The sequence below is a fragment of the Rhinolophus ferrumequinum genome, chromosome 16, assembly GCF_004115265.2.
Source record: "Rhinolophus ferrumequinum isolate MPI-CBG mRhiFer1 chromosome 16, mRhiFer1_v1.p, whole genome shotgun sequence".
In the NCBI taxonomy this organism is placed as follows: Eukaryota; Metazoa; Chordata; class Mammalia; order Chiroptera; family Rhinolophidae; genus Rhinolophus; species Rhinolophus ferrumequinum.
Genome location: NC_046299.1, coordinates 11,365,227 through 11,387,016, shown reverse-complemented (window position 1 = coordinate 11,387,016; position 21,790 = coordinate 11,365,227). Strand labels below are relative to the sequence as shown.

Sequence of the window (21,790 nt, the reverse complement as noted above, 5' to 3'; positions counted from 1 at the left end):
CTCCTTCTCCTTCTCCTTCCTCTTCCTCTCCTTCTCCTTCTCCTCCTCATTCTCAATCTCCACCTACCAAGTTTGGTCTTTTGATATAATATTTGTCCAAGATTTTCTCTTTTTCTTTACTGAGATATAAAAATTTATAGTGAAATACATAAGGTTTCTGTGCGATTGAGTTTTGGCAATTGTATACATTTGTGTCCCCATCACCCAAATCAAGACGCAGAGCAATCCTAGCATCCCAAATTTCCCTTTGTGCCTCGTTCCTGTCAGCCGCTTCCCAGAGGCAACCATGGTTCTGAACTCTGTATTCAGTTACAAACTTCACATAAACAGAATCACATAGCGTGTTTCTTTCCTTTCTTTATTTACTGGAACAGCAATAACAAAAACGTGTAGACATAATCTAGTTTCTTTCCTTTTCCAAGGTGTCAACAGTTAACATCCTCAAATGTTTGACAGTGGTGATATCTGCTAGTAGAAGTTGAAGTGATTGTTACTTTGTTCTTTATACATTCTGATCTAATATAAAATACACATATCATTTTATAAGAATGAGAAAAAAATAAAGCTTTTTCATGGGGTGAGGGAACATAGTGCTTGTGGAGAGTGAACAAGTGAGGTTCAGAATGAACGCAGGATAGAGCGTTAGCTATCTGACGGCTGAGAACACCCTTCCCTGGCAAGGCTCTTGCTAGTGGCAAGGGACTTGGTACATCATCTCAAAGTCAAAGACCCCTCAAGCCATTTCCTGTCTGGATTATTGATTATCCCTTTAGATATGGAACCATTTGACCAAAGGATTCCTCCAACCTCAAACTGTTTCTCTTGGATCTTAGCAAAGAGGAAACATTGTCTAAAGGAAAGGTGAAAAATTCTATTAAAATAATGAAAAATAGATATATGCACATATATAATTTTAACCTCTTGATCACCCATTTTAGTGAGATGCATAAAGCTAATGGTTATAGAGCAAAATATACAATTGCAGATAAAATCTATACACGATGCTCTCTGAATATCATTTGAACACAGATAAGGGGCAACTCTGTGTCCTGTTTCCTTGATGGCCCTACAACACCAATGGGTGCACACAGGGAGAAAGAATGAGTTATAAGAGAGGCATAAATGAAGAAAAAGTTTTGAATCCTAAAATAATACTTGCAGGAACACTTAAAACAAAGAGAAAACAACCTAGCAATTTCACAACAGAATGTAAGGCCTAACTCCGTTGGTTAAATGGTCCCATATGTGGTGTCTGCAGAGCCCAGAGGCTTAGAATGGGCCTGCCCGGGGCTGGTGCCAAGGCTCTGGGTGAGCTGGCTGGCCAGTGCACAAGTTGTTCAACCTCACTGAGCCCGTTCCTGCCTCTCTCAACTGGGGTAATAATGACAGTATCCACCTCAGTGAGTTGGTGGGACATGTGATTGCAGTACTGTGTGAGCAAGATCTTTGTAAACCATATATGCTACCTGTATACCAACTGTTTATTATCGCTTCTGGACCTGGAATAAATGCTCTGGAAAGAATGAGATCCCAGCTCTGTATCCTAGGGTCGTTGACTTTTTGGGGGGCTTAACAGTAAAGTATTATCTCTTTCCTCACCCTCTGGGCCTCAACTTCCTCATCGGGGCAAAGCGGGTATTTTGATAGGAAATAAGAGATGGTGATGGGGGGGGGGGTTGTTGGAGTCAGACAGACCGGATTTGGAATACAGACTTTCATATTTACTAGCTGTGTGTGACCTTGGGTGAATCCCTTAACATTTCAGAGCCTCAGTTTTCTCATCTGGAAAGTGGAAATAGACGTACTTCAATGGATTGCTGGGAGGACTGGTGAGACAGATCCTTGAATAGGCGCTTAGCACAGTACCTGGGACAGGTGCCATCAGTGCATCTCTCATGAAAGATGCCCTGGCAGCAAATGAGCAATGAAATAGAGCCTATCTTGTTCCCAGGACACCTGAGCAGCTGCCCCATAAACCAGGATGAAGGGGGCTCCGAGCAGGGGCAGAAACATGGAACTCTGATGCTTGTACAATTAGAATATAGCTTTCCACCACACTGGGCATGGGCAAGATGGATCACCTGGATGGAGAAAATTCTACAGACAGGCCAGATGTGCCAAAGCCCATTTGCAGGAGATGCACGTCCACATGGTTGGCACTGTGATCCACTCTTGATCTGGAGAGCTTGGCATCCTGGGTGTGTTCAGACGCCTCCCCAGGCAGCCAGGCCAGGAAACTGCAGCCACTGAGGAGGAGGAGGAGGTTGGTTTATATTTAGCTATATGAGGACGGTCTCCATGTCCTCAACCCCCGCTGATCTTAGCAGATAGCCTGGGAGCCCATATCCGGGGACAGAGCAGGGAGGGCACAGCCTGCGCTCTTCTTCAAAGTCCACAAAAACCCTTCCCCAAGCCTGAGGATTAGATGAGAGCAGAGGCTGGCTCCAGGTCTCCCTGAACCCCGGGTTTTGCTGGAAGTGGGGAGCACAAGTCTCTTGGTCAGGTTTTAGGCAAGTTTCAATGTTTTGTTCCACAGACGTTCCCCAGGTAGCCATTGGGGGGAGGATGCTTTAAAGAAATAAACAGCCCACCCCACCCTGGCAGTTTCTGCTCCCTCTTCCCCCTTCGCTAGGTCTTCACGCCCCCAACCCCAATTTCCCTTCCTGACTCCCACGCCTCGGAAGTGGCCGCCTCCCGGTTATCTGGCTGTAAACTTAGGTCATTTCGCATTTCTAATGCTTTGGTCGTCCATACCTGACTTGGATTTTTTTTCCCTTCCCTTTTTTCCCTCCATAAGCTGGATCTCAGGCGCGGTTCTTGCCTTTTAAAGCGGCAATAACGTGTGGATATGAAAAGCCGACTTTATTTTCCTCAGCCCACCTTGCCCCTGCCCTCCCGCGGGAGCGCCTGACTGCATCCTTATTTTAGCTCTTAATCGGTATTAGAAGCCGACTGTTCCTGGGACCTCCTGATCGCAAGCGCTCCGAGCCCCGCGCAGCTTTTCCCAGCGCGGGGTCGCGAGGGCGGCGGCAAATCGGAGCCGGGACGCGAGTCGGTCAGGAGCGCTACCGCGGCGGCCCGAGCTCGTCAGTGAGGCGTCTGGAGCCCAGAACCCGGGGTGAAAGGCCTCCGCTGCTCTCCCAGACGCCTCAGCTGAGCATATGCTGCACTCCCCAAATTCATTTTTAATTCATGACATCAGTGTAGGGACCGTCGGAGGCTCTAAACAGCCTCTCTCGAAACCAAAACAACCAGCACGACACAAGCCAGGAGAGGAGGAGGCCGCCGGGTCCAGAACGTTGTCTCCCCTGCCCCCAGGGAAGGGGCATTTGGAAAACCACTTTCCAGAGGGGACCTGCTGTCCCTTACGACGGAGTTACTGCCGCCCCTCCTTTCTCTGATGCCGAAATTGGACCCCAGGGTATTTGTTATAAAGACATCGCCCGATGTCAAAGTGGTTTCGATTAGGGCTTTATAACGTTGCATTAAAACGATCAAATATGTACTTGCAGGGAGATTAAAGGCGCCCCCAAATATTTTTACACATATAAAAAAAAGAAATATACGAACATGTACATATATATCCGGAACTATATACAACACACAATATAATATATAACGTAATAAAATATATTGTACGTTAAGTAATAGAATAATAACGTGACATAGGAACTAGACGTTAAATATGTTAAATAGTACATAACATGATGAAACCGTATAATACATATTATATGTTAAATAACATACAATACAAACGGATCATAATATATACATACATTATGTGTTGTAATTACATATATTGAACAGAATGTCCTCCTTTGAAATATCCAAGGGCTGGAGCCGGGTATCACTGAGCCCCAGCTCAGTACAGGGCTGCGCACAATGATTCCCCGATATTGGGGCGGCCAGCTCGTCCTTGACCCTTCCAAGGTCCCCACACGCCCATGTGTCTTGGGCTGGGTGTAAAGATTGAAAACGACCAGCTCCTTATTGGAGTAACGGAGTTAACAGATGATCTCTTATAAAGGTCAGACTCCAATGAGAAGAGGGGCACAAATTTGGTAAATGAGACCCGAGGGCATCCTTCCCCACGTTCCCTGCAAGCCCCCAGCGTTTGACGTTTGGTCCCCGGAGTTTAAACCCAAGTGTTCTGTCTCAGACACGTAAGACAACTTAAAGTGCCATTTTCCAACTTAAGCATTTAGAGGCAATTTGGAAATTGAAACGAATCTTTATATGCAAGACTAGAAGGTTGCAGAGGGCCGTTAAAGCTGCGGTTAGAAAGGCAGTTAAGAAACCCACGGATGGGCTGCAAGGAGACGATTCAAAGCAAAACAAAATGCACAGTTAGAAATTTGATATTAACCGCGGACTCGCAAGTAATGCAGCTTAATGATAATTGCTGCGTGCTTCACTGTTCTCATGCTGGGAAACAGGAGAAACACTTTGACAGATAAGTTATCCTAACGAGTTTACATCGTTTAAAAGGGGAAAATATCTCAGTGACCGACGTTGGCTTACTGGAAAACTAAAACTGTGTGCGAGAGGATTCGTTTTTCTCCAGAGTTACCTAGAAGGGGAACCCCAAATCAGTTACTGGAAGATGGGGATACGTGATAAATGAGGGCTGTTTTCTATGGGAACGCGCAGTGCCCCTCCTCAGAGCGGCCCCCGGGCCCCAGACCCACTCCGAGTCCTAGTTCCCGCGTGAGAGGCCTGGCGCACGCTGCGGGGAGCGCCTGGCTGACGGGCCCGGCTGTCCGCGGCCCTAAGGCGCGCCGGGGCGCGAGCTGCTTTTATTTGCAGTCTCTTCAACTCTCCATTTCTGGTTCTCTTTCCTTCGAGCGCCCTGCCACGGAGTGTTAGACAAGCCCTGTCGTCTGTGGGCTCTCACCTCAGAGTCAATATTATCTCAGATGGGCACAATAGACTGGAATGAAAAGCTAATATTGAACCAATGAGGTCCCTGCCCGCGCCGCCGCGGTGCCACCCTTTGTTGCACAGCTTCAGCGAGCCGCTGGCAGCCGGCTAAGCGGAGGGCGTCTGAGGTAGGGCCTCTCCGGGTCCCTGCCAGGGCTCGCGGGGGACAGGCCGGACCCAGCGCAGAGGCTTGGGAGGCCCAACCAGGCTTAGATCACCCGCAGGCTCCTGGAGGTCCCCTTGGACCCCACTCTTGGCCTCTCCTCCACCCACCAGGCGCTGGCCGCAAAGCTGAGAGTTCCGCGGGGCCGTACGGGAAGCGGGGCCACGGTGTATCCCCGTGACCAGATGCAAGTAAAGGAGCGGGGCCTGGGGTGTCCAATCTTGGGGCACTAGGGCCCGGAATGTGAGTGTGGCAGGGGAGAGGGGGCAGCTGCTGGCCCGGAACTATAGGACTCGTTCCTGCTTGCCCTGGGGGGCAGCCTGGCCGCCTCGAGGTTCCCTGTAATTAAAGGCCTCCAGGGCCGCTGCCGGCGTGCGGCTGCTCAGGGCGAGGGTCTCTGTGGGAGGGAGGGCGGTCTGCGGAACTCTTCGGACGCTCTCAGTCCCTGTCCACTTTTCTGTCCCCCTAGCGCCGCGCAGGCTGGGCAGAGCTAGGGAGGCAGAACTCGCTGGACGACGGGCTTTCGGGTCGCCTTGCTGTCTGCGAGGGGAACTCAGGCAGTGCTCGGGTTTTTCTGTCTGCCCGTGTAAGCACTGCTCTCTGAGCACCATCAGAGGTTTCAGGGCCGCTGTGAGTCGCCCATAAGAGCAATGCGAAGGTGCGGAGCGCACGGAGTCTCGGCCTCGGCCTGAGCGCGCCGGGCCACCCAGCGCTGCCCCCGTCTACTCTTGAGTTCACTGGCCTCAGAGAGTCCTCCGACGGTGCTCCAGTCCTACTGCCAGGGCTTGAGTCCGCAAGAGGCGACAGGAGAAGAAGACAGGGCGTGGGGTGAGGCTTGAGCCCAGAAAAAGTGGCCTAGAGGACAATGGTGAGGAAGTGGGCTCCAAGCAAGAGCTGGAGTTATGCAGTAGGGCCACCTGCACGAGCCTCGCCACGTGGGACGGTTGGGGCGCGCCCGTCCTCCTGCCGGAGCTCTTTGCAGTTTTTTCTTAATTGCCTTTAATGCTGGAGTCTGGCAACACTGGGGTAGGGTGAGGGCAGAGGGGTGGCAGGGCTGTCCCGGGGCTCCTAGTGCAGTGACCACTGCACAAAGGTCCAGGAGGTGACAGTGCTTTGTGTAACCTCTCTGAGCCTCAGTTTTCTCATCTGGAAAATGGGTATTGTGACCCCTTCCATACCAGGTTATGAGGTTCACTGTGATCATGGGTATGAGCAAACATGCTTCTAAATGCTAAAACTCGATATAGAAGAGATGAATTGTTCTTCTTAGTCTTCCCCACATCCTCCCCACGTTTCATGCAGAGATGCGGGGGTCCAGGAGAAAAAGCCTCCAGTTTCCTTCTTTCCTCACTTGGCCACGGTCCCCTTTCTAAGTCCCAGCCCAGCCCCCAGAATCCAGAAAATGGGGAGGTACTAAAAGAAGTGACAATCAATTTCCTGAGAGAGGGGCTGGTGGGTTGCCAGCGTTTCAGAAGCCATCTATAGATTCCAAGGTGGATTACCATTTACAACCCCAAGAAGCTCCTTAAAGGACTGGACCCCAAGTTACAAAGCCTGCGACTGGTAGCAAGAGCAGTTTAAAATGAAAAGGTACGGGAAAAGGCAGCAGAGGAGCACAGGGTGCATCCTGTGCTGGTCCTTTGGCCCGCTGGAGGCCCCTTTGCCCGGCCTCCAGGAGCATCTGGCAAGGGTGGGTGCCCTTGTGGCCCAATGGAACCGCAGCTTTTGGGGCTGTTGGAAGAGAATGTGACAACCCCACCCACACACGGGAGGGAGGAGAGTACAGGGGAGACAGCAGAGCTGTCTCCACCCCTTTGGGGCAGTCGCCTGAGCAAGAGCACCCATGTTCCCTAATCTCTGCGTCCCTGGCTGTGTCCATCAATCTGTTCCTCGTCTATCCTTGCTTGGCCTTAGACTTTCAGCGGGGGAAAAAAAGAGACCTGGACCTCCTTTGATTCTGTTTCCTATCTTTCGGTAGTGAATCGGGACCGCAAGTGTTGAGGGATTGACGAATTTCAACGTGATGAAGGAGGTAAAGTTCGATGGTCGGGTCCTGCGTGTGGCGCCACGCGTCAGTGTGGAGCTCCTGGCTGAAACGCTGGATCTCAAAACGGAGAGATCTCGGGCGACCCAGACGCTCAGAGGCGCCTGCTAACGTCAGAAGTACTGAGCATTAAAAAGTTACGCAGTGGATGTCGCACTGGTTTCCAGCGAACCCCGCGTGAATTCTACGGCCTCACCTCCCCGAAGGAGCCATGCTGCCCCGGGACCGACTGGATCTGCGCGCTCCGGGAGGAAGGGGCGGGTCACCCGGGTGGCGTCGCGGCTGCCCAATCGGGCGGGTGATCAATCACCACTTCCCCTAATAACCACCAGGACCCTTGTGTCGGGGTGTCCTCGGCCGGCCACGAGGGGGCGCGAAGCTGGGAGAGCCCGCCCCACGACCCCAGCTCTCCCAACTCTATTCCAGGTGGGGCCAGGGGATGCCATCATGCCATCCTCTGAGCCTCCGTGGTCAGGCCGCGGGATCTGGGACCTCAGGCATGGAGTTGTGGCCGCATTTGCGCGGTAGCTGGCCAGCGCCCTGACACAGTTAATCACGGCCACCTCGTCCTTTTTAGAGTAGAACCCGTCCCCACTTCCTCGCACCCTTCTGAAGGAAGCCCGACTCCTAGTGGAGCTGGAATTCTAGCGTGTACGGTGAACTCTGCAGCGGAGAGCTGGAGCTGATGGAGGGATGAAGGACGCATTTCCAAGTCGTCCTTTCTCGTCTGTGGTCAGTAAGCCTCCTTAGACTTCCTATCCTGGCTCAGACTGAGGTCGCGCCACGACCTTGGCAGTGGGGCACAACCCCAGCACTCCTCGGGCGCACCCGTCTCAGGAGTTGGCGGCGGGATCCTGCCGGATCGGAGTTCCACCCTCGCCACTAGGCGCCGCTGCGCGCACGCGGATCCGGGCCCCTGGCCCCAGCGCCAGCCCAGCGAGAGGCCTCTAGGGAAGAGGCCAGAAAGGGATTTTCCATAATAATGTTTTAAATGTTTTTTTAAGGTATCAATTCTTCGTTTCGTTTTCCCACCGCCGCCCTACGTTTTCGGAGTGGACGGGTGACTGGGAATCACAGTGGGTTAAAGGAATTCTTAACCGCCCCGAGGCCACCCCATCCTGGAACAGCTTTCACATGCCTTGGGCAGGGGAAAGGGCTCACCCTTCACTGATGTCGGCGCTTCCCGTTGCCTGGCAGGCTCACCCGGAGGGTCTTAACTGTGGTGGGGGGGAGGCTGGATGTGGTGGAGTGCGCTGGATAGGCTGGACCGCACCGGGCCATGGCCTAATGACAATACCTGAGGAATGGTAACTATGCCAAGCATTAGCTGGCTTCCTTACTCCTCTCAACAACTGTTAAAATATTGATTGATATTTCCTTTTCACAGATGAAAAAAATCAAGGCTCAAGAAGGTGAAGGTCACCCAGGTAGTGACCTCAGGCAGCAAGCACCTGGGCACACACCCACCCCAGTAATCACACAGGCTGAACAGGAGCCAGGAGGGGGGTGAGGGAATAACACTGCTGTTTGTTCCTCCAAAGGCAGGGGGTTTGAGGGGGTGGGAACAGAACAGAAGGTTTTGGGGATCCCAGAAATCTCTGCCCTTTGATACCTCCCACTAACCAGAAACCCAGGCCTCTCTCACCCCAGCACTTCCCTAGAGAAATCCTGGCCTTTTGGGGAGCCTGAAGGAGCTCATGGCAGGAGTTTGAGACCAGCAATAGCCTATGTTTGTACAACTTTATTGTTCAGTCTTGAAGCCCAGCAACAAGCCCTGGAGGTGGGTAGGTAATAATAATACCAGCAACATTAACAACAGGAGCTAACTTTTATTGCAGCTCATTATGTGTACTAGACACTGCCTAACCATTTTGCTTGCCTTATCTCATTGGACAGCCCCAAGGGCTAAGATACTATTCTTTATTCCATTTCATAGAAGAGATAACAGGCACAGAGAGGTTAAGTAACTTGCCTAAGGTCACCCAGGCTTGATTTTTTTTTTGGTGTGTGTGTTAATAAGGTATAACTTACAGTAGGTTAATAAGGTATAACTTACAGTAAAATTCACCCTTTGTACTGTACAGATCTATGAGTTTTGAAAAACATGTACAGACATGTAATTACTACTATAATCAGAAAGTAAAGGCATTCTATCACTCCCCCAAACTGGCCCTACGCCTACCTTCCAATGCCTCGCAGGCAGCATTGGCCATATTTTTTCAGATAACAAAATGGAGGTTGCCATATTGCCTAAGATCACTCAGCCAGTGTCAGATCCGAGATTAGAACCTTCATCATGTGTCTGCTAGTCTGGCTGCCTGCAGAGTGTAGATTCCTGAATCTGCACAGCCTGACCCGCAGCAGCACGGGGTCTATGGAAAGGGACCCATGGCTCTAAGATGGAGCCTCAGAAATCACCCACTCTCACTGAACGCGCCGCCTATACAAACACCCACCCTTCTAGTGCAGCTAAGGAACAAAGAGGGACCAGATTCTGCAAGGCCGAAGCCACTAGCAAAGTGAATACAGCTGCCCAGTCCAGGGACCGGGGGCTAGAGGTGGCTCAGGGTCCGAGGCCAGACCAGAGTGCCCAGTGCCCTGGCACGCCTCCACCCGTCAGTCTGGTTAATGAGTTACCCTCCTAGTTAATTCTCCCAGCGTATAGTAGCCTGGTGGCACGAACCTTCCCGAGCTCCTCAGGTCTGGGTGCATGAATTAGCATAGATTACTCAGCTTCTGGGGCTTCTGAGGGGCCGCTGACTCCCTGGAAACTCATTTCTCCTTCTTGGGGACCCAAGTAAAGCTTGAGGCCAGCATTGCAGGAGGCAGAGGAACTGGCTGTCCTGCTCCCACCAGGAGGCCAAGCACAGGAGCCCACAACTCCTTCTCTCTTGCCCACCTGCCAGTCTAGAGCCCCTGGGACAAACCTGACCCTCTCAGGGCAGTTTTCAGAGGCAGGTGGCCTGCAGAGGATGTTGCACTAAGAAACCCAGCTGGGAGCGGCCTGGGCCCTCTGCCCTAGCCGGAGGTCCCTGCCCCTGGAGGGAGGCTGAGCGGTCTGGGCTCCAAGGGGTCGCTCAATTCCTTGGGACACTCTCCAAACACATTCTAGCCAAAGAGAAGAAAGGGTGTAAAGGGGTGCTGACAATACCTTAGCGCTCAGCCTGAGAGTTTTAAAAGAGGGGAAACACCCTTATATAGCACATCGTAGAGACACTGACTGGATCCCCTTTGCACTCAAGGTCATCTACTCTCATACCCTTAGCCAAGATCGCTAACACTAACTGCAATAAATGGTCACTGCCTGCCCTGCAGCCAGGGTGGAGCTTTTAGTGACCCCCAGGTTTCCCCCTGGAGCCTAAGGCCCAGTTTTGTGGGCCTGGCCTTAGGGCAAGCCTGACCCTCCAGTCCCAGAGAGCCTTCCTCTGAAAAGGGGAACTTCTCCCTCTGGCTCCAGGATCCTGGATCTCTACGGCCTGTCTAAATTGGGTGTTTCTTTCTGGCTTTGGAAATTGAGAGTTGACCCCTACCTCCACCCCAGGCTCACCAGTTGGAACAGCCAAATGACTTCCACCTTTGCTGGTGGCTTTAGGATCCCCGACGGCCTGGACCTGGCAGGGCATATGTCCCCACAGCCTAATGGAGGGAAGGATTTCTGAGCAGGAGACAATATTTTTGGAGGTTGGTGATCCAGGCCCCAGAGAAGTGCATCTTCAAATGTACTCCCACCCCAAGAGGCTGGATGAACACCCTACCCTATATCCTTGGGCCTGGGGAAAAGGATGGGTGGGGGGTGAGCTGCAAAGCAAGGCCAGGAGAATCCACTAAGGATGAAAACCTGGTCACAACCCCTTCCCAGAGGTCTGCAGCCTGAGGCAGGGGCTGATTTCTCTGCGTGAGGGCAAAGCTGAGGCCCACATATGCCTCGTGTGTGAATGTGTATGTGTGTCTGACCTGGAAAGGTTGAGGGCTGGGGTGGGGGATGGCCGGCAGCACACATGATGATTTGTTTGCCCCTTATTAAGGTCAGGTGCCTAGACAACCCCAGAGAGCACACTCCTAACTCCTTTCTTGCCTAGAGAGTTTTCGGAAAGGGGATTTTAGGACCCCCCCCAAAAAAAAAACACAAACCATGCCTGAAATAAAGAAGTCAAGAAATTGGCATGAACACAAATACACAGCAGGTAAAACCAAAGAGGGTCAGGGGAGACCCCAGGGCAGGGAGGGAGGGAGCTGGGGAATCGGAGAGCTTCTCCTAAGACCCAGGACACTCCACTGATGAATCTGGTGGCAAGTCAGCTGTGCTTTCACGTCTTTGCTCTTCTCCCCACCAACCCCTCCACAACTGATTTTTTTCCAGGTCTCACAGTGACCTAGTCTCCAAACACAGGCATTTCTTCGTCCTTAAGAGAAATGACATGGGCTTCCAAGCAATAGATGTAAAGGACGCCAGATTTCTTTTTATCGTTAATTGTAAACGTGCAAAATACCTGCTGATACTTCACTTTAGAAGAATGTAATTGGCATAAAGAAAAAACGAGGAAAAAAGAGGCGGCTGATGAATAGATAATAGATCTTTAACCACCAATAAACAGAGAGCAGCGCCAGCAGCCTGGGGGATGTGATCATAATTATGCCGCTGCGAGAGCCAATGGGGACGAGGGAACCCGGTCCTAAAATCATCCCAAAACTGAAGGCGAGCTCGAAAATGCGGACACGGCCTGGAACCGGAGATGCGATCTGCAATCCCTAGTTGCGTGCCCCGGGTTTGCACAGCAACCCGTCCGTGGGACGACAGATGGCAGAATAATAAGAGAAATAATAACAATAATAATAACAACAACAATAATAATAATTGATAACAATGACAACAACAGTAACAAAATAATAACAACAACGAAACGATAATAGTAGCACCGCATCAGCCTCTCCCCTGACCTTGGACTCCTGGTCCCAGATATTACAGAAGGAACTGTTTTTGGACAGGAGGTGAGCGAGCACTCTCCCAGAGAGAGAGCCTGGCGCGAGTCCGAAGCCCACCGCCCCAGCTGGGTCGTCGACTCCCTTCTCAACTTGCAAATGAACAAGGCGGGTCAAGGATCGCAGAGGCTGCGACCCTGGGACCTAGAGACCACGCGTGGTTGGAGGACCCTCACGGCCAGGCGCCCTCCTCACCTAGGAAACTGCCCGGAGCCTTGCCGTGGGTGGGGATTAGTATAACCAAAAGGCTCCGTTAGCCCTCGTGCGGAACCAACCTGTGTCGCTTACCCTCGCGGTGCTCCGGGGGCGATCCCGGCTCCCCTGACGCGGGGCCGCCGGGGGCAGCAGCGGCGGAGCGCTCGGCGCGAGGAATCTGCACGACTGTCCGTCCGTCTGTCTGTCCTACCAGCTCGGACTCAGTAGGCTCGGGATCCAGGGGGCCGCAGCGGAGGCGGCGCCGGCCCGGGACTCTGCAGGGACCCGGGTGCCCCAGAGGGAGTGGTAGTGGTGGAGGAGGCGGTGGCTGAGCCGCAGGAGGTGGGGAAAGAGGAGGAGGAAGAGGAGGAGGAGAAGGAGGAAGAGACGAAGCCAAGGAAGAGGAGGAGGCGAAAGAGGAGGAGGAGAAGCCGCCGCGGGCGCGGCGGGAGCGAGTGAGCTGGGAGCGCGGGGCGAGGGCGCGGTGAAGCCGGTGGGTCGGGCGGGCGCAGGAGGCTCGGCCGAGGCAGCGGCGCCGACTCCGTTCCACTCTCGGCCGGGATCCAGGCCTCCGGGTTCCCAGGCGCTCGCCTCCCTCTGACGCACTTTAAAGAGTCTCCCCCCTTCCACCTCGGGGCGAGTAATAGCGACCAATCATCAAGCCATTTACCAGGCTTCGGAGGAAGCTGTTTATGTGATCCCCGCACTAATTAGGCTCATGAACTAACAAATCGTTTGCACAACTTGTGAAGAAGCGAACACTTCCATGGATTGTCCTTGGACTTAGGGCGCCCTGCCCGCCTTTTGCTGAGGAGAGAAAACTTTTTTTTTTGCCTCCCCCAAGAAACTCCCCCCTCCTCCCTGTCTCTAACTCTGATCCCCCCACGCCACCTCGCCAAAAAAAAAAAAAAAAAAAAAAAATTACCCCAATCCACGCCTGCAAATTCTTCTGGAAGGATTTTTTCCCCCCTCTCTCCAGGTTGGGCGCGTTTGGTGCAAGATTCTCGGGATCCTCGGCGTTGCCTCTCCCTCCCCTTCCCCCCTCCTTTCCTTTTTCCTTTCCTTTCTTTCTTCCTTTCCTCCCCCCACCCCCACCCCCACCCCAAACAAACAAGTCCCCAATTCTCGTCGGTCCTCGCCGCGGGCAGCGGTCAGCGGAGGCAACGCGCCGCGGTCGCCAGGAGCCGGGAGCCGCGGGCGCCTGCTCCTCGGCGCAGCATGTTCCAGCCGGCGCCCAAGCGCTGCTTCACCATCGAGTCGCTGGTGGCCAAGGACAGTCCCCTGCCCGCCTCGCGCTCGGAGGACCCCATCCGTCCCGCGGCGCTCAGCTACGCCAACTCCAGCCCCATAAACCCGTTCCTCAACGGCTTCCACTCGGCCGCCGCCGCCGCCGCCGCCGGCAGAGGCGTCTATTCCAACCCGGACTTGGTGTTCGCCGAGGCGGTCTCGCACCCGCCCAACCCCGCCGTGCCAGTGCACCCGGTACCGCCGCCGCACGCCCTGGCCGCCCACCCCCTGCCCTCCTCGCACTCGCCACACCCCCTCTTCGCCTCGCAGCAGCGGGACCCGTCCACCTTCTACCCCTGGCTCATCCACCGCTACCGATATCTGGGCCACCGCTTCCAAGGTACGTGCCACGTCGCGGGGCTGCAGCGCGCTGCATCCCGCACTGCCTTGGGCCTGCTCGGGTGGGCACTTGGCAAGGCCTGGGCGGAGGTTCCTCCCGCTGGCCCGCCCGCGCGCCCTGTTCGGAAGCCGGGAGGCGAGGGGCCGGGCGTGGTGTTGGTCCCCAGTCTCCAAAGCTGCGGCCGGTTTGGCGGGCTGGCCTGCGGCCGCTTGACCCTTTAAAAAGGGCGAGACAGAGAAGTTGTCCTCGAGTGCTTTCGGATGGAGGTAGGCTGGGACCGCCTGCCCTGGTTGCCAGCCGCCACGGAGTCCCGGAGCCCGCGGGGTTCCAGGCTCTACGTCTCCTCCGCGGTGCCCTCGCCGCCCTGGCTCCGAGGGGTGCGGACGAGGCCCCGCCGCCAGGTTCGCCTTCGATTGCGTTCGAGACTGTTCGCCACCCACTCCGCGCCCCTTCAACCTAGACCCGTGACTTTTCGGTCTCCGACATTCTTCGAGCGGCGCGCCCGGAGCAAAGTCAGGGTTTTTTTGTTTTTTTGTGTGTGTGTTTTTTTCCTTCCTGTTTTTTTGGAGGCCCGGGGAGGGGCGGGAACCCGCGCGGGTTGAAACCTCCGGAGCTCGACACTCTCGCCGGGACCGACTCAACTCGGGCGCCGAGCGGCCGCGGCGGGAAGGCAGGTTCGATCTGGTTTTTGTTTTTTGCTTTTTTTTCCCTCTTAAAAGAAATGAACCGAATCAGGAGACGGGCTGGAGGGGAAGATCTGTTTGGATGTTTTCCTCCCCTGCTATTTTACGTTTGTTTGTTTGTTTTTTCTCTGGGTGAGGGTGGGAGGAAAGTTAAAACTCCAGGAAAACAGGGGAGTAATTAGTTTAGTGATCGGAACCGGGAAAAGACCCACCTCTCCCGGCAGCGGATCAATACTCAGCGGCTTGTCCATTCATTAACCCTTTGCGTTCTCGCCTGAACCTAGAATCAAGGAGGTGCCACCCCCTAATTTAACAAACAAAACAAATGTTCACCCTTATTCCCGGACCAGATTTGACTCCATTCCCGCCTGTACCGTGGTTAGTTTTTCTTTGTTTGGGCTTTTAGTGAATCAATTTCCCATCCTATGGAGTGAACCCGAAACTCTCTGTCTTTGCTCGCAAAGTTTAGGGCTCCCTTTCCTCATTCTCTGCCAGCCACGCTCTTGGTCTCCACACCAGGCCCGGAGTAGCAGGGATCTGCCGCGGCCGCGGACAGTCCCCTCGGGTGCCGGCAGCTCGCGAAACCCCGGGTTTCGATCCCTTCACTCGCGTCTCCTAGTTCTCTGGAGCCGGGCAGCGGGGGAGCGGGGTCCTCGCGAGGCAGCTGCGGCAGAAGCCACGAGCACCCGCCCGCGAGATTTCGGTCCCAGCCGGGCAGCAACTACACATCCGGCCTCTGCACTTTCCCGGAGGGGAAAGACTTAAATACATAATTTAAAAATAAGTCCTTGAGAAAACTCTGGATAGCGTCCCGCCACCTCTCCACCCCTTGTCAAAGTTCCTCGACAGGTTAGAAAGAAAAGAAAGCCGTTTCTTTTGGTCGTGGGCGACAATCCCTGGGCGGGTCCCTGCTGCCCCTTCCTGTGCTCCAGGCTCCGGGAGCGGAGGTAGTGAGGCCCGCCGCGCCAGGGCGGCTGCGAAGCCGGCGGAGGTCCGGAGCCTGGAGACTGGCCCCACCTGGGCAGCTGCGGGGTGGATGTCACAGTACAGCCCGGACTGCCCGGGTCGGGCAGCTGGACTAGTGTCCTCTTCGCGCGACTCCAGAGGGCCTGGGCCCCCATGGGCAGAGCCGCATGGTCGTGGTACACGAAGGCCCCGAGCGCGGTGCCCCGGCTCGGGAGAAGCGTGCGGCCTTGGTCAGGGTGGCCCCTTCAAACGGACTTCTGCTGTGTCCCCCGCAGGGAACGACACAAGCCCCGAGAGCTTCCTTTTGCACAACGCGCTGGCCCGAAAGCCGAAGCGGATCAGAACCGCCTTTTCCCCTTCCCAGCTTCTGAGGCTGGAACACGCCTTCGAGAAGAACCACTACGTGGTGGGCGCCGAGAGGAAGCAACTGGCGCATAGCCTCAGCCTCACGGAAACTCAGGTGAGCCGGGCCCAGGCGCAGCGACCCCACCCCAAATCTCTGGACCCTGACAGCTGGCACACAAGTGCAGAGCTCAGGAGAGGGCCTTCGGCAAAGAGCCTGAAAGCTGGTTCCACGCCACCCACTCAGGATGTATGTTTCCAGGTGCCAGGCTTCCTTGATCTTCAAGAAGGGGCTGTAAGAGCCTACCCGCCCCAGGCTCTGGGGGGTGGCATGGGTCGCTTCTGTCTGCTGGGCATGCCTTACTTGCAGCTTCTGGCTAAGACACCTCTGCACTTTTGGTGAGAGTCTGAGGACCCGGCTGGGGTCCAGGAAGAGCGAGAAAACAGCGGGGTGTGGGAGTGTGTGGAAGTCGAGGCTAGTGAAGGCTGGGAACGGGTAAAGGGAGAATTCTGTGCGACTGCGGGCCCACGCTCACACAGACAGCTCCAGTTACTCCCCTTGAAGGGGTCGGGAGAGTCAGACTGTGGAAGCCAGGCATCTTGGGTGCGTCCCTAAGTCAGAGAAACAGAGCTGGAAGGCTGCGGAGAAGGACTGCCTCTGGGGACAGACCCTCCCAGCGCAACAGGGTCCCTTGGCGGGCCTGGTTCTGGCCTGCCCCAGGGCGCAGAGGGGGCTGAAGGCTACAGTAGGCGCTACTGTACGCGGAGCTGCAGGGCGGGGTCAGAGTTCTTTGCAAACAGTAACGTTTTCGGGCAGATTAACTTGTAACACTTTTTCTGGGAGGCGCAAAGAGGTCGAGGCTTTTGTTTTAAAACGTCCCCCCGGACAAAACCTAGGAGGGCCTCGCGGGTTGGTGCGGGGCCTGCACAAGGCGCGGCCGGGCTGATTTCTCCTGGAGAGTCGAGGCGGCGGTGGTCTTTGTCCGCCTGGCTGCCCACGCTGCCTGCAGTCTTTGTGTGCGTGTCAAGCTCGGAGCGCACGGACGCGCGCCTTGGGCGAGCGCCGGGGAGAAATGAACCGTCCTCCCCCTCAATTAGCAAACTCAAAGGAAATTAAACTCAGCCTTGTTGCCGCTCGGCTTTTTCATGGGGCGCTTTGGGGGACTGGGGCATTTGGGGAGAGCAGGCTGGGACCTGGGCCCGACATCTCAAAGGAGGGAGTGGAGCGGACCTCAGAGGCCTGGGGTGCTGCTGTCAGAATAGGACAGGCAGAGGGGGCGAGGGGGGACAAGGCCGTTGCAGTCACCACCATTTCCCTCACCTGTACCTCACTAGTGGAAAGCTTGGACAGTGTTACTGTCTGGGCTGGTCGCTGAATGGGGCCTCACCACCCAGCTTTTCCAGGGTGATTGCAGCCCACTCCTGTCTCATTGCTCCCTAGACTTCCAGCAGCCGCTCTGGGAGGGCCAGGCTGCCCTGGTAGGAAGTGATGCGACCAGGGTTGGGGGTTGGCCCTGTCCTGTCCTGGGGCTCATCCGGAGAGGCAAAAGGGGGCCGGCTCTCCCTCTCTTCTCTCCTTCACTCAGTTCCTCTTTCTTCCCCTTTAGCCGAGGTCTTTCGGAAGCTTTCACTTTTGAGCGTCTGTTACTAACTGGAAAGGTATAGCTGGGTTGGTCCGCAGGCCCACTGTCCCTCCTGCCTTCTTTCCACACCTTCCTGCCACCCCCTCCTGCTCACCTGCAAGAGTTCTGGGCAAGGAGGAGGAAACTCAGGCAGATCCTGACTGCCTACCCAGGGCCCAGGCCTTGCAGAGGAGGCAGGATATTTAGGGAACGCTTGGGGAACCGGCAGAAGATAGAAAGCACAGTGGGCCCTGCCGGAAGCTGCGGCAGCTGGAGTGAGGTCTTTCCTGCACTGGCTAGGTAGAGGGAGGTAGGCACATATCTCTATTTTTCCTTACTTATTGTTTTTATTGGGGTTTCCCATGCTTTGCAAGGCTTTTGCTTTCAGCAGAATGTGGGTGTCCGGTGCAGGGCAAGGTGAGAAGGGGTGCTGTGTGCTCTGGGCTCCCTGGCCTGGGGAGCGGGGCCCCAGGAGGGCCCAGGGTAGGGAGCCAGGCTTCCCATCCGCCCTGGTCTGGGAGCTCTGCTCGCTGAGGGGAGGCCATGGTGAGGCCGGTCCTTAGGAGACGGGGCTGGGGAACTGGACTTTCGCGGTCTCAGACCGGGTTTGAGCCCCGTAAGGCAGACGAGGTAGGAGGGCGCTGTGGAGGAACTAATGCGCCCTCTGCCTCTGGCCCACAGGTAAAAGTATGGTTTCAGAACCGAAGGACAAAGTTCAAAAGACAGAAGCTGGAGGAAGAAGGCTCAGATTCGCAACAAAAGAAAAAAGGGACGCACCATATTAACCGGTGGAGAATCGCCACTAAGCAGGCGAGTCCCGAGGAAATAGATGTGACCTCAGACGATTAAAAACACAAACCGAACCCCCACAGAAACGGACAACACGGAGCAAAACAGAGACAGAGAGAGAAGGGGAAGAAGAAGGAAAAAACTACAAAACAAAAACAAACCGCACACACACATTCACCGAGAAGGGGAGAGGGAGTCAGAGAGAGCAGCGGCACGTCCGCAGACCTTGGGCAGCGAGGGCGAGAGCGCAGGGTCCTGATCCCGGGCTGCGCCGAGATGGTAGAGGACCGAGGCTCCTTGATCAACACGCAACCCTTGTCTAAAGAGGCAGTTGTATGAGAGAGAGAGAGAGAGAGAGAGAGAGAGAGAGAGAGAGAGAGAGAGACAGAGAGAGAGAGACAGAGAGAGAGAGAGAGACAGAGAGAGAGAGAGAGACAGAGAGAGAGAGAGACAGAGAGAGAGAGGAGAGAGAGACAGAGAGAGAGAGAGAGAGAGACAGAGAGAGAGAGAGAGAGAGAGAGAGAGAGAGAGAGAGAGAGAGAGAGACCCAGTTGTGGCAAAGCCGAAGGCGCTCTGACAAGGGGAGCTGTCAGTCAAACACCAAACCAGCGACCCAAGACGATTGGCAGGTATCCCGTTTATCACAGTCCGATTTTTTTTTAAAAGATAATGATAAAAAGGGAAACACCCAACCAGACACAGGACTTTTCTATTTTGCACTTCGCAGTGTCCCCCATCTTTCAAACTAATTAACAATAATAACGATCGAAATTCCGTATCCAGCCCCATCCCACACCTGTTCAAAAACTTGAATTGCATGTAGCAGTTGTTGGGCGAATGGTGTCTAAAGACAGAAAATGAATTGTAATTTTGTTTTCTTTTACAAGACAGGTTCTGTGTGCTTTTCATTTTGATCTTGCTTTGGAGAAATGTGCAGTTTGTAAACACTTTTTGATACCTTCTGATGTCAAAGTGATTGTGAAAGCTAAATTAAGTAGGCTCAGCAATAGTGGTCCTCTTACAGAGAAATAGGGAGCTGGATGAGGGGCTGGGGGTGCCGGGGGTGGGGGAGGGTGTCCACAAGAGGAGTCAGGACTTGTGCTGGAAAAAAAAAAACCTACCGAAATTAATTCTATTTCTTGGACATTCCCTTTCCTAACGTCCCAAGGCTTAAAACCACGAAGTAAACTCCTTTTAGTGGTTGGAGATATTGGCAAGTTCAACCATTCACCGTAAAGGCCATTCCAAACTTTAAATCTATCTATTGCAAAATCCGAAGGACTGTAGTTAGCGGGGATGACAAGTGTGGCCAAGGATACAGCGGCAAGTTTTCAAGCACTGAGTTTCTATTCCAAGATCATAGACTTACTAAAGAGAGTGACAAATGCTTCCTTAATGTCTTCTATACCAGAATGTAAATATTTTTGTGTTTTGTGTTAATTTGTTAGAATTCTAACACACTATATACTTCCAAGAAGTATGTCAATGTCAATATTTTGTCAATAAAGATTTATCAATATGCCCTCAGAGTAGTCGTCTTGGGAAATTGAAGTGAATTTTTTCTAAAAAAAAAAAAATGTATCTCCATAATTTGAGTGTGGTCCTTCCCCAACTAGGCTCAAGAAATCCAGCCTCCCCACCCACAAAAGGGCCAGACTGATGGAATCTTGGGCATTTTAAAGAGAGATGAGGGTGGAAAAGGGAGAGGATTAGGAAAACTTAAGTCCTTCAGAAAAGGGATGGGAGAAAAGTTTTTCCAACTAGACCTTTGCCCATTGCTAGGCCTACTGAGGGAGTTTAGTTTGAACTATAGGTTAAAAATGACTACTTCTCTTAACCTCTAGTTATTTTCAAAAATCTAGACATATAGTTATGCATTGAAGAATATTCCTCCAGGATTGGGGAAAACATCTAGCAGAATCAGAATCCTGGGACTTTTAAACTGTTGTGTCTAACTTTAAACCTCAAAGTACAAGTGTCTCTGTATCTCTCTCAATCTCTCTCTCCTCTTCCTTCCTTCTTTCCTTCCTTCTTTTCTTTTTTCCTTCCTTCCTTCCTTCTTCCTTCTTTCCTTCCCTCTCCCTCTGTCCCCAATCTGCCAAAGGTGATGAGGCAAACCCAAGCACCTCAGCAGCCTTATAAGGCAAGCATTCTGAGAAACCTCTGATTCTTAATTTTAACATTAAAGAAAAAGTTGTAACTAGTCTTGGAGGAAACTTAGCTCCCCCCTCGCCTTCCCCCTTCTGGGGGTACGAGGTTGTTTTTGCATGCTTCATTTGCTTCTTATCCTGATAGGCTGCATTAATCAGTTTTATTTCCATTGATAGAGAAACCTCGTCTGTTCTGTTCGAGCTACAAAGCGTCCTGCGAGCTTTTGTGAAAGTGCAAATCAGTTTAAGCAATTATCATACCAGGAATATGAAGGGGAAAGAGAAGGCCTTGCCCAGTGGTCTCCTTTAATCTCTTAATCCACGGATCCAGGGGGGCTGCCTGGACATAATTTAGGACAATCTCCCCACCCTTTACACTGTGATAAGGCCAAGTTACAATGCAGGGCAAAAATACAAGCTTTGTTAACATCCTGCCTTGAAAAGTTAAGATTAGACATTCTGTGCACGTGTGGGGACTATAGGGCACTATGGAAATTTTTCTTTTTTTCCTCCCTTCCTCTCTTCTAAAGTGCAATTCATTCTTGGACTCGCTCCCTCTTTTTTTGCTTTATCTCTGCCTGTCTCTCCTTTTTTCTCTGTCTCTGTTGCTACTGAGAACCTTGGCTCTTCGAGGTGCGTTTCCACGCAGAATCCTCCGGGAAGGTGTGTATGTTGTGGGGAGACTCCGGTGCAGGAGGATGCTGGGGTGAGAGGGGACCGCCTCGGGGGACCCAGGCTTGTCTCGCGAAGAGACAGGTGCTTCCCTGGGTATTCTGGAAACTCAAGTGGGGTTTCCAGCTGCTTTGACAGTAAGACCTCCGCGACCAGTGGCTGTCCAGTGCTTTGCCGCCACTACACAGTACTGCATTCCTTTCTCCAAACAAGTTACCTTTTCCTTCTACCCACTTCCCCAAACCCAGAATGCCTCAAACATGGAGCACAGACCTGTTAAAATTCAGACTGACCTTTCCAGAAGAAAATTTGCCATCTTGATGAAAGGCTTATTTCTGCAAGAACCATATACCTTTTTTTTTTTTTTAAGTACAAGAAACGGGGGAGGATGACAAAGATTTTTTTTGTTACCATCCTATGTAGTGTAACAGCAATAAAATCATCAGAGAATACTATTAGCTTTGGAAAAAAAAACCTAAAAGCTTTATTACAAACCAAGCTTTGAAAATAGGGGGGATTAGGCGGCTGAAAGGGTCCCACAATGGTAGGAAGAAAAGGTTTCATGCTAATGAGGTTAATGCCCTTTGTATCTCAGGCCTCCACATCTTCATTACGCGCTATCTCCGGCTGCACCGAG

General features: G+C 53.2%; 2 protein-coding genes across 3 annotated transcripts; one reads left to right on the top strand and one right to left on the bottom strand.

Moving 5' to 3' along the window:
• Window positions 1-355: 355 nt before the first annotated feature.
• LOC117036307 (homeobox protein Hox-A4-like) lies at window positions 356-13,070 on the bottom strand. The gene is made up of 3 exons (XM_033131113.1): window positions 13,063-13,070; window positions 12,383-12,907; window positions 356-2,246 (listed from the first exon to the last, which is right to left on the bottom strand). Exons 1-3 carry the CDS (start codon window positions 13,068-13,070, stop codon window positions 2,078-2,080), a joined length of 702 nt encoding a protein of 233 aa, XP_032987004.1. The 3' UTR covers window positions 356-2,077.
• On the top strand, window positions 12,904-18,772 carry EMX2 (empty spiracles homeobox 2). Of its 2 annotated transcripts, XM_033129769.1 has the most exons (3): window positions 12,904-13,929; window positions 15,854-16,038; window positions 18,224-18,772. In XM_033129769.1, exons 1-3 carry the CDS (start codon window positions 13,521-13,523, stop codon window positions 18,389-18,391), a joined length of 762 nt encoding a protein of 253 aa, XP_032985660.1. In that variant the 5' UTR covers window positions 12,904-13,520; the 3' UTR covers window positions 18,392-18,772. The 2 variants fall into 2 exon arrangements, with proteins under 2 accessions (XP_032985660.1, XP_032985662.1); XM_033129771.1 differs by lacking the exon at window positions 15,854-16,038 and having other exon boundaries at window positions 18,224-18,327.
• Window positions 18,773-21,790: the final 3,018 nt, after the last annotated feature.